Below are 13,647 nucleotides of genomic sequence, written 5' to 3' on the forward strand. Positions count from 1 at the left end.
TGTAAGCTAACTGACCAGAATAAACAGACTGAATTAATGATTCCGCTGCCAAGATAAATGGAAAAATCCCACCTAGTTGGATCACATTCCATTAGTGGAAATGAGAGGGATTATGTTTTGTTTGTTACTCATAAATCATTAAATGGCTCATTGCCAAGTGTTTTCCAAATAGACATCAATTTTTTGGATGACTATGAAGGAGAATTTTTCCTGGGCCAAGTAAATACTGGTTTTGTCTTGTACTGAGCATTTTACACAACAACCCTTCTCCTTTTTAGGTTAATTTCTATACATTTATATGAGTACTTTTAGTTATTTACCTAAGAATTTACATCTGCAAGGTCAGACATATTGTCTATTCAAGGTAACCATGTGTAGTCCGTGATTTTAGATATTTCCTTGTATCTTTAGAGTAGTTTTTAACAGTCATCTAGAGTAACAGTTAGATGTTTCTTTTGCTTACACCATGGTATGACTGCTATTTTGAGTGATTAAATATGACTGGGCTTGGACCAGAAAAGTGGGGGTATAGAACAGAGTGAATGAGTTGATGGTGGAATATAAAATAAGCTTTAATTTTGGGAATTTGCTCAATAAGGAAACAATTAACTTATAGTTAATCAGCAAATCAACAGTAACATGTTGAAACATATCATGTGTTGCAACACAGATCATCATTTAAAGTGTAATGTTAAAGAAAAACATCTTCTGCTGTGAAAGATTACTCCTTTTTCACATTATCCTTGCAGTCATATAATCTTTTTTTTCATATAATATAAGGTAAAGCCTTACTAAGAAGTTCCTGAAAATTTTGAGGAGCCGATTCAACTTTTATGTTGATATGTTCAACTTTAAAGAGATGTTCTGTTATCTAAATATGTATATACAGCATTGTATATGTTCTATGACATCTATACAAGAATAAACACAAGTCTAATAAAGGACAGTTTCTAGAGAATTTGGCTATAGGAGACTTGCTACAAGTTAATCTCCCTATTTCTATGACTTGTCATGAAAAACCTCAGAAACATAGTCAATTTAGGATTTTAACTTCATTTCTCTTTAGTACTTATAAATTTTATGCAAGACTGATGTTTTTCAATTAAAAAATTTTTTCTAGTTATTGAAATTACTGAATACATTTGTGTCAATATATATTCTTATGACAGTAGCAATTGGCATTACAAGTTGTTAGGATAATTTTGGAGACAGCCCCTAAATCTAATAAAAGTGCAATGAGGGTTTACATATATTCTGATACTAAACTTGCTCGTCAAGAAATAATCAGAATATTTAATTAGATTGAATCTTAAGAATTGCTAGTGTTGTACTGTTCTTATAAGAATGATGAGTTTATGTGTTTCAATCAAATATTTATATTTGACATATTTCACAGAATTAGACAGTAGCTAGGGAAGAGGTCATTTCTTAAAATAGTATGCACTGGTTGTGATGTGTTGCTATTGTTAAACCTTAAGCCAGAGATTAGACAAGATGTTGAGAACAAAGGCCATCATTTTAGTTGATCTTAGTAGTTTAAACAAGGTAAGTACCAGCAGTGGATCAGAATACATAAATTCCATGTATTCAAGATTGCTATTTAGGAAATTTTGAACACAGTAATGGAGAAAAGTGCCTAATTTAGTTTTGATATTTCCACTCAGATTTGCTGAAGTCTTTTGTTCATGATCTACTGAGGTAACAAGATTTCACTTAAAATAAGTAAAACTCATATCCATTTTTTTAATCTTGTGTAGAAATAGGATTAGGAGTAGTAAAATTTCACTGTAAATTTTTACTCATAAATGGGTCATTTGAGTTTAATTTCATCATGTTTGACAGAAAGAGGTATAATTGTTAGCATTTAGTATTGCTACGACATTTCTAAAGGGTCAAAATAAAAGTAATCAGTCCTCTAATAATTCTGCTCATCGTGTGAATTATTAGTCTGGCTGCATTTTGGGCAAGGAGAATGTAATACGTTCGACTGTCTTGTAATAGTACTCATTGCATTACTGTTTATTATGGAGAATTTCATTTGTTTCCTAAAAAAAAGTTTATTTCTTGTTCAACATGTTATTTGCCCATGACTACCAATGGCTAATGTGTATTCAGTTTGTCCAAAAACATGTGAAATAGTAAATGTTAGTGAACCTGGTTCTCAGGCATTCTAAGGACCAAAAAAAAAAAAAAAAAAAAAAAAAAGAGCCTTTGAAATCGAAAATTATAGAGGCCAGGAGGTGATTTCCTGGTCATAAACATTGTTTTAAAATAGAGGAGGAAGGTGAGAGGCAGCCCTCTAAGCAGGAATTCAGTCTCTAGTCATGGAATATGTTCTAACCCCCTTCACCCTCCAATCCCACCCCCCAGAAACACACACACACACACACACACACACACACACGCATGCACACTACCTCCCAACCCCATGTTGCACTGCTGTCGAACAGGAGAGCCCACTGGCAGCTCCTGTGAACTTCTTGAAAACAGCCAAGGGATTCCTTCTCTTAACCAGATATAAATCTATTCAGGCAGGAAGAGTAAGGAAGCTTTCTTTTCCCCCATTTTTCATCCCTACCTTAGAGAGCAATCTGGGCTCTGATTCTTCAGCTCATCTACTGACTTTGCCATTGAATTACTTGGATATATCTTACTAGAGTCTGTTTACATTAGGTTTACTACATCAGCGGCCATGATCAATTTAATCACACAGGTGTGATGAAATTTCCAAATTGTATTTATACAGTTACTCCTTTGCATGCTTTCACATGTTAAAGATGTGAATAAATATTTGTTAGACAGTGTCTACAGTATTTCAAGTGTTCATATACAAATAGAAACAGTTGGAATATTAAATCTACAAATTCCAGATGTTTAGAGACATCTAGATATGTCACTGAAATATTTATTTTCATCCAGATGTTATGTGTTATGATTGTTTCTTCAAAAGACAGACATTTATGGTATTCTATAAATATAGGTTGTAGCATCATGCAGATTCTACTTTCTATCAGCATTTCGCCTCAGGCCATTTTAGGAAATTGTATGACAATCCAGATACATATTTCATTTGTGTTCTCCTGATGTATTGTGAACCCTCAAATGAACTTATACATAGAAGGCCATATGTGAATGACTGAATAAATTAAAGAGATAAAATGAATGTTTAACAAATATCAAGAATGATTCTGACTTACAGTATTTTTATTAAAGGGAAAAATTAGATTTCTAGATTTTGAAATACATCATTTAAGCAAATTAGTGACAATAAGATTCTCTGAGCTGTTTTCTTTACTGATACGTGAATAAATGTTTTTATATTTATTTATATAGTAGTTTGATCATGCAGGCAATGTGAATACAAAATACTTTGTTAACTAAGGGATAAAAAGTGAGATTTCATAATAATCAGATATTCTGAACAGTAAGGTTTATAACTGAGCACCTTAAATGTTTACAACTAATATTATAGGCTGTTATTTCATTTTCATTTTTTATTATGAAGATTTTGTTGAAAAAATATTATCTTCATGCAGTCATTGAGAGTCTACAAGTCTAGTTTATACTATTTCGATTTCATGAAAAATAGTATTTTTTCATTACTCAGATTCTTGTGGGAGAAATTTTTATCTGAGTTGTTCATCATACTGTGTAACAAAATATACTTTATATGGGATCTTCTTGAGCCAAACTTTAGAAAAGGAATAATAAAAAAATTAATTAACCAGCATTTCCAAAGAAATTGCAGATATGACATAAATTGACTTTAAGCCCAAATAAAACAATAAAGGTTTGCAAAATTTATATATCATACTCCAAGATGGGCAGATTTATTTTAGTTGTATGCAAAATATTTGATGATACAGTGTTCCAGCTCCTAAGGTACTACTCTAGGTTACTAGGACGAAAAAAGCAGAGGCACACAGGATGCCAGTAGCAATAACATCATGAGATTCCCAGAGGAAGGAAATCATTTTCTATAATAATTGTGAGGCAACAAAGCAGTGTGCGACATTCAGTGTAGGGGTAGAGTTCATGCCATCTTATGGACCATTTGGGGAATCTCTTATTAGGGGATTAGCAATGACACCAACTACAACTGCAAGCAATTTAAGGATATTCTGTAAAAGATGAAACTAATCTTTCTGCATCTCAGTATATGCCAAAGGCCTCACATACAGTCAGTAAACTGCCCTTGAGGGCTGGAATTATTTCTTATTTATCTGTATACATTCCTTGGTCTAACCCCTCTTACCTATTACTAAGCATGCAATAATACTGAGTGTATGAATGAGTGAATAAATAGAGATTCCAAGTCACCAAGAAAGCATGAGATTAGTTTAACTGTACTTAGTTTGTAAATACAGATTTTTATATGAAACAAACTTGTAAACTTTAATCAAAATAATTTTCTTATTTTAAAAATTGTCAAGCATTTGAATGATTATTCTTTAGCTGTCTTACAAAAGTATTTTTTCAATCTAGTCAACAAAACTGGATTATTAAGTGATAGTAAATTAAACTATGAAGCTTCTTTATTTATAAAACCATGGTGTTGTTATTCTAATGGCAATATTGACATAGTTTGAAATTACTTTTATAGATTTGTTTTTAATATTGTGATTCTTGTGGAAAAATATATGCTTTTGCCCCAGATCTTCCTCTCCTTATTTTAATTTGTCCCAATATTTCATAGTATGTTTGAAAATACATCTGGACACACTCACTATTGAATTTCTGTACTTTTTCTTCACAGTTTATAAGGAGCACTCATCATTGCATGCATTGCTGTCTTGTTTCATTACTAAATTCATGGAGTTCCCATATGAAATATGTAGCCTGATCCCTTGAGAAAATACGTAAAGGTGTTAGAATTATTAGATTTATTATATAATCATCAAATGCTTTCACCTACATGCACATATCTATAAACCACATATATGTATGATGTGTGTGTGTGCTCAGTTAGGCTTGTTCGACTCTTTTGTGACCCCATGGATTGTAGCCCAGCAGGCTCCTATACACATGGGACTCTCCAGGCAAACATCCTGGAGTGGACAGCCATTCCACTAGTGCAAGATCCTCCTCCAGGGGATCTTCCTAATCCAGAGATTGAACCCATGACTCTTGCGTCTCTCACACTGGCAGAATTCTTTCCCATTGAGCCCCTTGGGAAGCCCTTTATGATTGGTTACGTAACTACTATTGAGGCAACTAATGAAATCTTGCATTAGTCTGTTTAAGAAAATGAAATGGCAGAATTTCACATGGTAGACACAGGAAACATCACAGAATAGCCTATGCTGTTTCTATAATCCATACCATCTTCTTACATTTTTCTCATGTAGAATTGCACATAACAGGTTTTATACTGGTATTACAGAATTACTGCACCCCTTCTCCTAAAAAAGGAAATAAGTGTAAATTTAACAAAATCTATTCCTCCCATTTTCTGCCAAGATTATTTTGGCTGGATGTTTCACTCTTCAGTGACAATGATGATGATGTGTTTCTTCCATCTGGATTTGTCCACGGAGAAAATGTCTCTATGGAGAATCTTGAAAGGCTCATTATTCCAACAGTACAAATATGAAAATTGAGGCAGAGAGAAGTATAATTTTCTCAAATTCACACAGAAGTGAAGCCAGAAGTAGAGCCCAATTCATGTGGAAAAGATCTAATGAAACATGCGATGTCAAGCTTACAGTGGTAATTAAATTGAGTAGTATAATTACCTAAATTACAGTACAGGAAGATAGTGTCATATTTACAAACCTAATTATATTCAGTAGAATTACCTGAATGGTACTAATCATATGGATGGCATTCACATACTTTATATGCTTTACTCCTCTAACCTGAAGGCTTAAAAAGTATGAGCTTGAAATATAACAGGAACAAAACAAAATAAGATCAATTTGAAGCCAAACCAACCCCAGGTTTAAATTCTGGCACCACATTTACCTTATTTTTGTGTTCTTAGCCAAGTCGTTTAACCTTTAAGTCTCAACTTCCTCATCTATAAAAATTCGTGTTTGGAAAATGCATGTGTAGCACCTATCGGTATAGTTGCTTAGCCCTAAGTAGACATGTGATTAAAAATCACAACTTATCATTTGGTTATTAAGTAACAATAATACAAGAATACTAATCCACTTGTTTTTAATCAATCTATTTTAGTACAAATTCTGAGTTTCTACATTTTCTTATTTTTTTATAATTAAGTGGATAATATATGTATAAGGTAAGGTGAAGTCGCTCAGTCGTGTCCGATTCTTTGCGACCCCGTGGACTGTAGCCTACCAGGCTCCTCCGTCCATGGGATTCTCCAGGCAAGAATACTGGAGTGGGTTGCCATTTCCTTCTCCAGGGGATCTTCCCGACCCAGGGATCGAACTCAGGTCTCCCGCATTGGAGGCAAACACTTTAACCTCTGAGCAACCAGGGAATGTATAATACAAGATTTCAATTATAGTCTGATAGAACAATGAAAATGCAGAGTTGAGAAATGACATGGTTTAAAGATTGTTTTCGTGCCAGCAGCTGAGAAAACTGTATTAATTTTGATGGAGTATTGTGATTTATTGTGATTTGAAGACCACTGAAATAAATACATCTTTAGAAATATAGTATCTTTCTCTTTAGCTTCTCTTAGTACTTTGAATTTACAGAAATTGAGATTGTTTATAAAATGAAAATGGAGAATATTCAAAATATTCCTGGAGTAGAATAAAACAGAACTGTGTCAAATATGAAGACTTCCTATGAAATTATAATAATTAAGATGATGGTTTTGTCAAAAGGAGAGAACAACCGAGTACATCAATAGAGCTATGCATGCGTGGAAACTTGACATATGACAGTGTTGAAAATAATACTTTCTAGGAAAAGGGTGGACTATTTGTTAAATGGTCTTGGAACAACTTATTATACAACTGGAATAAAGTAAATTTAGAAATTTTTTTGCTGTATATACTAAAATCAATAGTCAGAGTTAAGCACTTACTTCGATTTGAAATGCAAACCTTAAAACTTTTTAAAAGAAGACATAGAGTATCTTAATGGTCTCAGAAGAAAGATTTTTAATTAAGACATGAAAAAGATAGTCATAACAGAAACATTTGATAAATTTGAATATAATAAATTTTAGAGTTTCTGATCATCAAAAGATACCCAAGGAAAGGAAGAGGACACGCTGTAAACTGATAGCTTGTAATAACAGCCATATAACCCCAAAGCATTAAGTTAGCGTCTGGAGCATATTTTATGAGGCCATAAGGAATGCAACTGAACAACAAAATAAGGAATGAAATTAAATCAAAAAACATTCACTGTAACCCACAGATGTGGAGGCATTTCACAAAAGAAGAGATACAAATGGACCATAAACACTTAAAGATGCTTTACCTTGTTAGTAATAAGGAAATGGAAAATTGGAACATGGTGAGATAACATTTATGTTCATTATATTGGAAAAAAACTAATTATAAATCCAAATAGTGACACTAAGATGTGGATCAATAAGAACTCTTACACTTTGGACTGTGAAAATTAATGTAACTTTAGAAAATAATTTTTCTATATTATCACATTAAATTCAACATTCATATACCCTGTGGCCCACTGATGGCAACTCCTGGATGTATACTCAGAGAAGTTCTATCACACATTTATCACAGCGTATCTACAAGAATATTTATAACAACATCAATTATAAAAGAAAAAACAAAATAATTCAAGTGTCTATGAACAGGGGAATGGGTGGGTACACAGTGATATATTCACAGAGTGAAATCACACACAATCATAAAAAAAGAACACCATGTCTTGAATCAACATGGATTAGGCAAGAAACCTAGAGTTAATGGTATGTATAGTGTAGATAAACAACAGGTCCTACTGTATAGTACAGGGAACTATATTCAATATCATGTGATAAACTATAATGGAAAAGAATATGAAAAAGAATGTGTAACTGAGTCACTTTGCTATATAGCAGCAAAAATACAACATTGTAAAACAGCTATCAGTCAGTCAGTTCAGTTGCTTAGTCATGTCCGACTCTTTGCGACCCCATGAATCGCAGCACGCCAGGCCTCCCTGTCCATCACCAACTCCCAGAGTTCACTCAGACTCACGTCCATCGAGTCAGTGATGCCATCCAGCCATCTCATCCTCTGTCGTCCCCTTCTCCTCCTGCCCTCAGTCTTTTCCAGAATCAGGGTCTGTACTTCAATAAAAAAAAAGAAACCAAATAAAATGGGACAATATTAAAAAAAGAAAAAAAAACATGTCTTATGGTTAAAAGCATTCCATTTTGATAAACCTAAGACAAGAAGAATTAAACAGTACTTTTTAGGGTCCATGTGTGGTGAAAAAAGCTGTTGTCTCTGTTTGTTTCAAATAAAGGCTTGTGCTCTGTGTGATCAGTTGTGTCAGACTGTTTGCAACCCTTTTCACTGTGGCCCGCCAGGCTCCTGTGTCCGTGGGATTTCCCAGTCAGGAATACTGGAGTGGGTTGCCATTTCCTCCTCCAGGGGATCTTGCTGACCCAGGGATCAAACCCACGTTCCTGTCTCCTGCATTGCAGGCAGATTCTCTACCCACTGAGCCATCGAGGAAGCCCAAATAAAGGCTTAGGGATGATAAACACAAAGTTCAGGCTTGTAACTTTGAGTGGAGTAGGCAGAGAAATGCAGTGTAAAAGGAACACTTAGCTTACTTAGCTTAATAAGAATATACAAAGATGAGAAGTGCAATAGGAGAGGAACTCATTTCTTCCTAAACAAGAAAATGAAATGATGCCATTATTACGGTTGTGGCCGTGGATGGCCATTTAATGCATACGTACAATTTTTGTTTAATTATATGCATGCTTGCTAAATCACTGAAGATCTTCCCAACCCAGGGATCAAACCCGGGTCTCCTGCACTGCAGATGCTTTACCATCTGAGCCACCAGGGAAGACTGTCATATATTCAGTTCAGTTCAGTTCAGTCGCTCAGTCGTGTCCAACTCTTTGCGACCCCATAAATCGCAGCACACCAAGCCTCCCTGTCCATCACCAACTCCCGGAATTCACCCAAACTCATGTCCATTGAGTCGGTGATGCCATCCAGCCATCTCATCCTCTGTCGTCCCCTTCTCCTCCTGCCCCCAATCCCTCCCAGCATCAGGGTCTTTTCCAATGAGTCAACTTTTCGCATGAGGTGGCTAAAGTACTGGAGTTTCAGCTTCAGCATCAGTCCTCCCAAAGAACACGCAGGGCTGATCTCCTTTCCAATGGACTGGTTGGATCTCCCTGCAGTCCAAGGGACTCTCAAGAGTCTTTTCCAACACCACAGTTCAAAAGCATCAATTCTTTGGCACTCAGCTTTCTTCCCAGTCCAAGTCTCACATCCATACATGACCACTGGAAAAACCATAGCCTTGACTAGACGGACCTTTGTTGGCAAAGTAATGTCTCTGCTTTTCAATATGCTATCTAGGTTGGTCTTAACTTTCCTTCCAAGGAGTAAGCGTCTTTTAATTTCATGGCTGCAGTCACCATCTGCAGTGATTTTGGAACCCCCCAAAATAAAGTCTGACACTGTTTCTACTGTTTCCCCATCTATTTCCCATGAAGTGATGGGACCAGATGCCATATATTAGGTAACTTCAATTAAGATTTTAGAAGGAAAATACATCTCTACAAAGCTGATGTGATTAACATAATATACAAACTCAGTATTAGCATTTAACAAGTATTAGTGAAAATTTTGGACAGCAAGATCAAACCAGTCAATCCTAAAGGAATTCAACCCTGAATATTCATTGGAAGGCCTGATGCTGAAGCTGAAACTCCAATACTTTGGCCACCTGATGCGAAGAACTGACTCATTTGAAAAGACCCTGATGCTGGACAAGATTGAGGGCAGGAGGAGAAGGGGACAACAGGATGAGATGGTTGGGGGGAATCATTGACTCAGTGGACATGAGTTTGAGCAAGCTCTGGGAGATGTTGAAGGACAGGGAAGCCTGGTGTGCTGCAGTCCATGTGGTCACAGAGTCAAACACAACTGAGCAATTAAACAACAGTACCAGGGAAAATTTTTGATCTTGTTTTGAGGAAATCAGAACCACATATTTGTAATGTAAAATCAAAGTATCAAGGGAGGAGCAAAAGCATAGTTCAAAAGAAGATGGACTCACTCTGGGGTGAAATGGCCAAATAAAGCTCTGTGAGTGAAGCAGTGGACTGCGGGGGCGCAGAATGGCATGCTAGATGGAGCTTCATCAGTAGCTCCCTGAGTATATTTTAGATTGGTCCAGGGACTGACAGCAGGGGGAGGGGGTAAAGTGGGTGTTGTTTGACCAAAACAATTACTGAATGGTAGTTCTAATGCACAGAAGCTCTTTATAAACTAAACACCTTTGAACAACCTAAAATGATACAGCACTTTCCCATCTATTCTTTTACATGGTGTGTCATAAAATGGGCTTCCCAGGTGGGCTAGTGGTAAAGAACCTGCGTGCTAGTGCAGGAGATGTAAATGATGGGGTTTTGATCACACACTTCAGTACTCTTGCCTGGAGGATCCCGTGGACAGAGGAGCTTGCAGGGCTCCGGTCCTGTGGGTCACACAGAGTTGGACACGACTGAAGCTGCTTTGTTGTTGTTCAGTCACTCAGTCGTGTCCCAATCTTTGCGACCCCATAGGCTGCAGCTGGCCAGGCTTCCCTGTCCTTCACCATTTCCAGAGCTTGCTCAAACTCACTCAATTGAATCAGTGATGCCGTCCAACCATCTTGTCTTCTGTTGTTCCCTTCTCCTCCTGCCTTCAGTCTTTCCAAGCATCAGGGTCTTTTGAAGCGACTTAGCAGATGTCATAAAATACACAATACAGGACTTGGTACTTTCTGAATGTTTTAAAATTATTATGAACATGGGCCTTGATTAAATTCAATGGTGACTTATTTTCATATTACTTCACAGTGTATTTGTAAAAGCTTTTGAAAAGCCTTTTTTTTCCATTGATGACCGAAATGGAAGAAAAAATTTTGTCCATTTCCCTTTCTTTCTTTCACTTGTTCCCTCTCTTTGTTAAAGGTGAAAGTGTGGTTCCAGAACAGGCGAATGAAGTGGAAGAGGGTAAAAGGAGGACAGCAAGGCGCTGCCGCTCGAGAAAAGGAACTGGTCAATGTGAAAAAGGGAACACTCCTCCCTTCAGAGCTCTCGGGAATCGGTGCAGCCACCCTCCAGCAAACAGGGGACTCGCTAGCAAACGAAGACAGCCACGACAGTGACCACAGCTCTGAGCATGCACACTTATGATACAGACAGAGGGGACCAGCTCCATTCTCAGGAAAGAAATGTGGTGATGGCAAGCCTTACTCGAACATCGTTTACACAGAGAAAGGACTATGACCTTGATTTTTAATATTATTAAGTTCAGGCATCCCCAGTCTGTTTTTCATGATTTATAGAGGGTTTACACTAAGTGCCACTTACGAAAGATGCTTCCACAGAGAAGATGGAGGTGAATATTCCAGAGGTGTTGGTCGTGTGTATGACAGTGAGCAGCCTTTGTGTTTGCTTTTGCTTGCACTGAAAATTAAATTGCTATCAAGAGCAAACTATGAAGCATTTGTATTGAAGGTGCCTCCAGAGTGAAGATGCAGAAGATGAATTGGCTTTGAACATTGCAGATGTCCGAGGTCATGGGTGTGACAGTGGGCAGGTATTTGCTCTCGCTTGCACTGACAATTACATTACTATTCAAGAATAAACCATGAACCATTTTTATCTCAAACAGCCACAGTGCCTGAAATCATTCTTAAGTGGGTTAAAAAAATGTATTTTAACTCTGTATATATTACCCTTAAGTCATTTTCCTGTCTTCACTACGTTTAGCAATGCATTCATATTAGCTGATAAAAATAGCCACCCACGATGACAAACAGAACCAGCTTCTTGTATTTTTATACATGTTGTCATCCCAGAAACAATCAGCACATGCTTACTTGTGTTCAAGTAGAGAAAAATACATTAGAGTCTGATAGGGAATATTCTTGTACCACAGACAAAACAAATCTTATGTTGCATTTTCTATCAACTGCTGCTAATACATTATTATAAAACTTACCTAGCTCCTCAATTCTTCCTATCTATAGCTTGGAAAAAAAAATTTAGGATCATAGGCAAATCAGTTACTTGCAGAAAGAGCTTTTGTATGACAGACATTGTCTGATTTTATTTCTATAAAATGTTACCTGTTGTGAATATGATTTAATTAACAAGAAAAAGGGTTTCCCCCCGATTGGCGATGATAATAGACAACTTGCAAAACAAAATTGATTCCTCAAGTCGGTAGAAAGTAAAATTCTGAATGTCTTCAAATTAAGTTCAGTGAAAACACATTTTTTTCATATATGATGTATTCATGCAGAACAACAATTTTTGTATTTTGTAAAAAAAAAATGTTAAATAAATGATCCTTTGTAAATAATCTTGGTCTTCCTACTGTCATTTCCTGTGTTTACAAGCATTAATGTAAATACTTAAGAAACTCCCCAATTCATGTGCACTTGTGTAAAAGCAGATGATCATAATTAGTGAATCATCTACATTTTTATTTCTGAAATTTTTTATTATGAAAAAATCCTTGTGTAATAGAAAAGCATCTGAGAATAGGCATATGGTAAGCCATTTCCCTGAATTGAAGAGTATGCCAAATAGATTTGTGTTTTATGAAATAAAAGGAGAAAAGTAATATTATTCACCACAATGAGAGAAACCAGTCATATATTTTTAAGCTTATGTATAATGGACATGAATTCATCCAATGATTGTTTTTACACAAAAATACCCAGAGTTTTTCATGTGAAAATAAGCTCCATAACCTAATCCGAATTCTCAGCCCTAGAGGAAATTACCAATGTAAGAAGTCCAGGGCTATACTGACTTAATGTGCTTGGCATCATGCGGATTGTGCATACATTGGATACCTACATCCTACTTAATAACTTTATGGCACTGCTCTTCATGTGTCCCATATCTTAACCACAAATATTTGGAAATATCCAGCAGTTCCTCCTACCCCCGATTAATTAGAAATAAAAATAAAGAACACTAATCTGTAGAAATTTTCCAAAACCTTATTATTTGATTTCATCTGCTTTAGAAATGTGAGACTGATAAAAAATACATTTGGTCGATTTTAATTTGCTTAGTCTAGTATGATATATACAAAGCATTCAAGAAATAAAATGATTTGATTATATCACATTTTTCCCTTTGCATAATAAATTTTATCATAGCAGTTGACAATATTTCTAAATTAACTGGAGAGGGCAGGGCTCAGATTAACATCTTCCAGGCAGAAAACAAACACTCTTCTATCAATTACTTGAATGAATACACATTACATTTGTACCAATGACATCTACTTGAGGGGACTGACTTTCTTATTGTAGAATTTAAATGCAAAGCATCTTGACAAATTGGAGAAGTGGAAAGATAAAAATTAAATTGAGTTCTGTAGGGACAAAGTGGAGAATAATTCATTTCAGCAGGAAAATAATTTCCAGAAATAAGAGGAAAGTACAGCTTAGGAGTAGCTAAAAGGAAAGTTAAGGACTATGGCCAAATAGAAACTACAATTTAGC

At 35.8% G+C, this 13,647-nt stretch overlaps 1 protein-coding gene across 1 annotated transcript in view; it reads left to right on the plus strand.

The window, feature by feature from the left end:
• The window catches only part of MEOX2 (mesenchyme homeobox 2), a 76,023-nt gene extending 63,535 nt beyond the window's left edge, over positions 1-12,488 (plus strand). The window contains exon 3 of the mRNA XM_005678989.3: positions 11,090-12,488. Coding sequence (XP_005679046.2) covers positions 11,090-11,314 — 225 coding nt within the window. The 3' untranslated portion in view covers positions 11,315-12,488. The remainder of the gene's footprint in view (positions 1-11,089) is intronic.

This window comes from Capra hircus, chromosome 4 (genome assembly GCF_001704415.2).
Source record: "Capra hircus breed San Clemente chromosome 4, ASM170441v1, whole genome shotgun sequence".
Lineage (NCBI taxonomy): Eukaryota > Metazoa > Chordata > Mammalia > Artiodactyla > Bovidae > Capra > Capra hircus.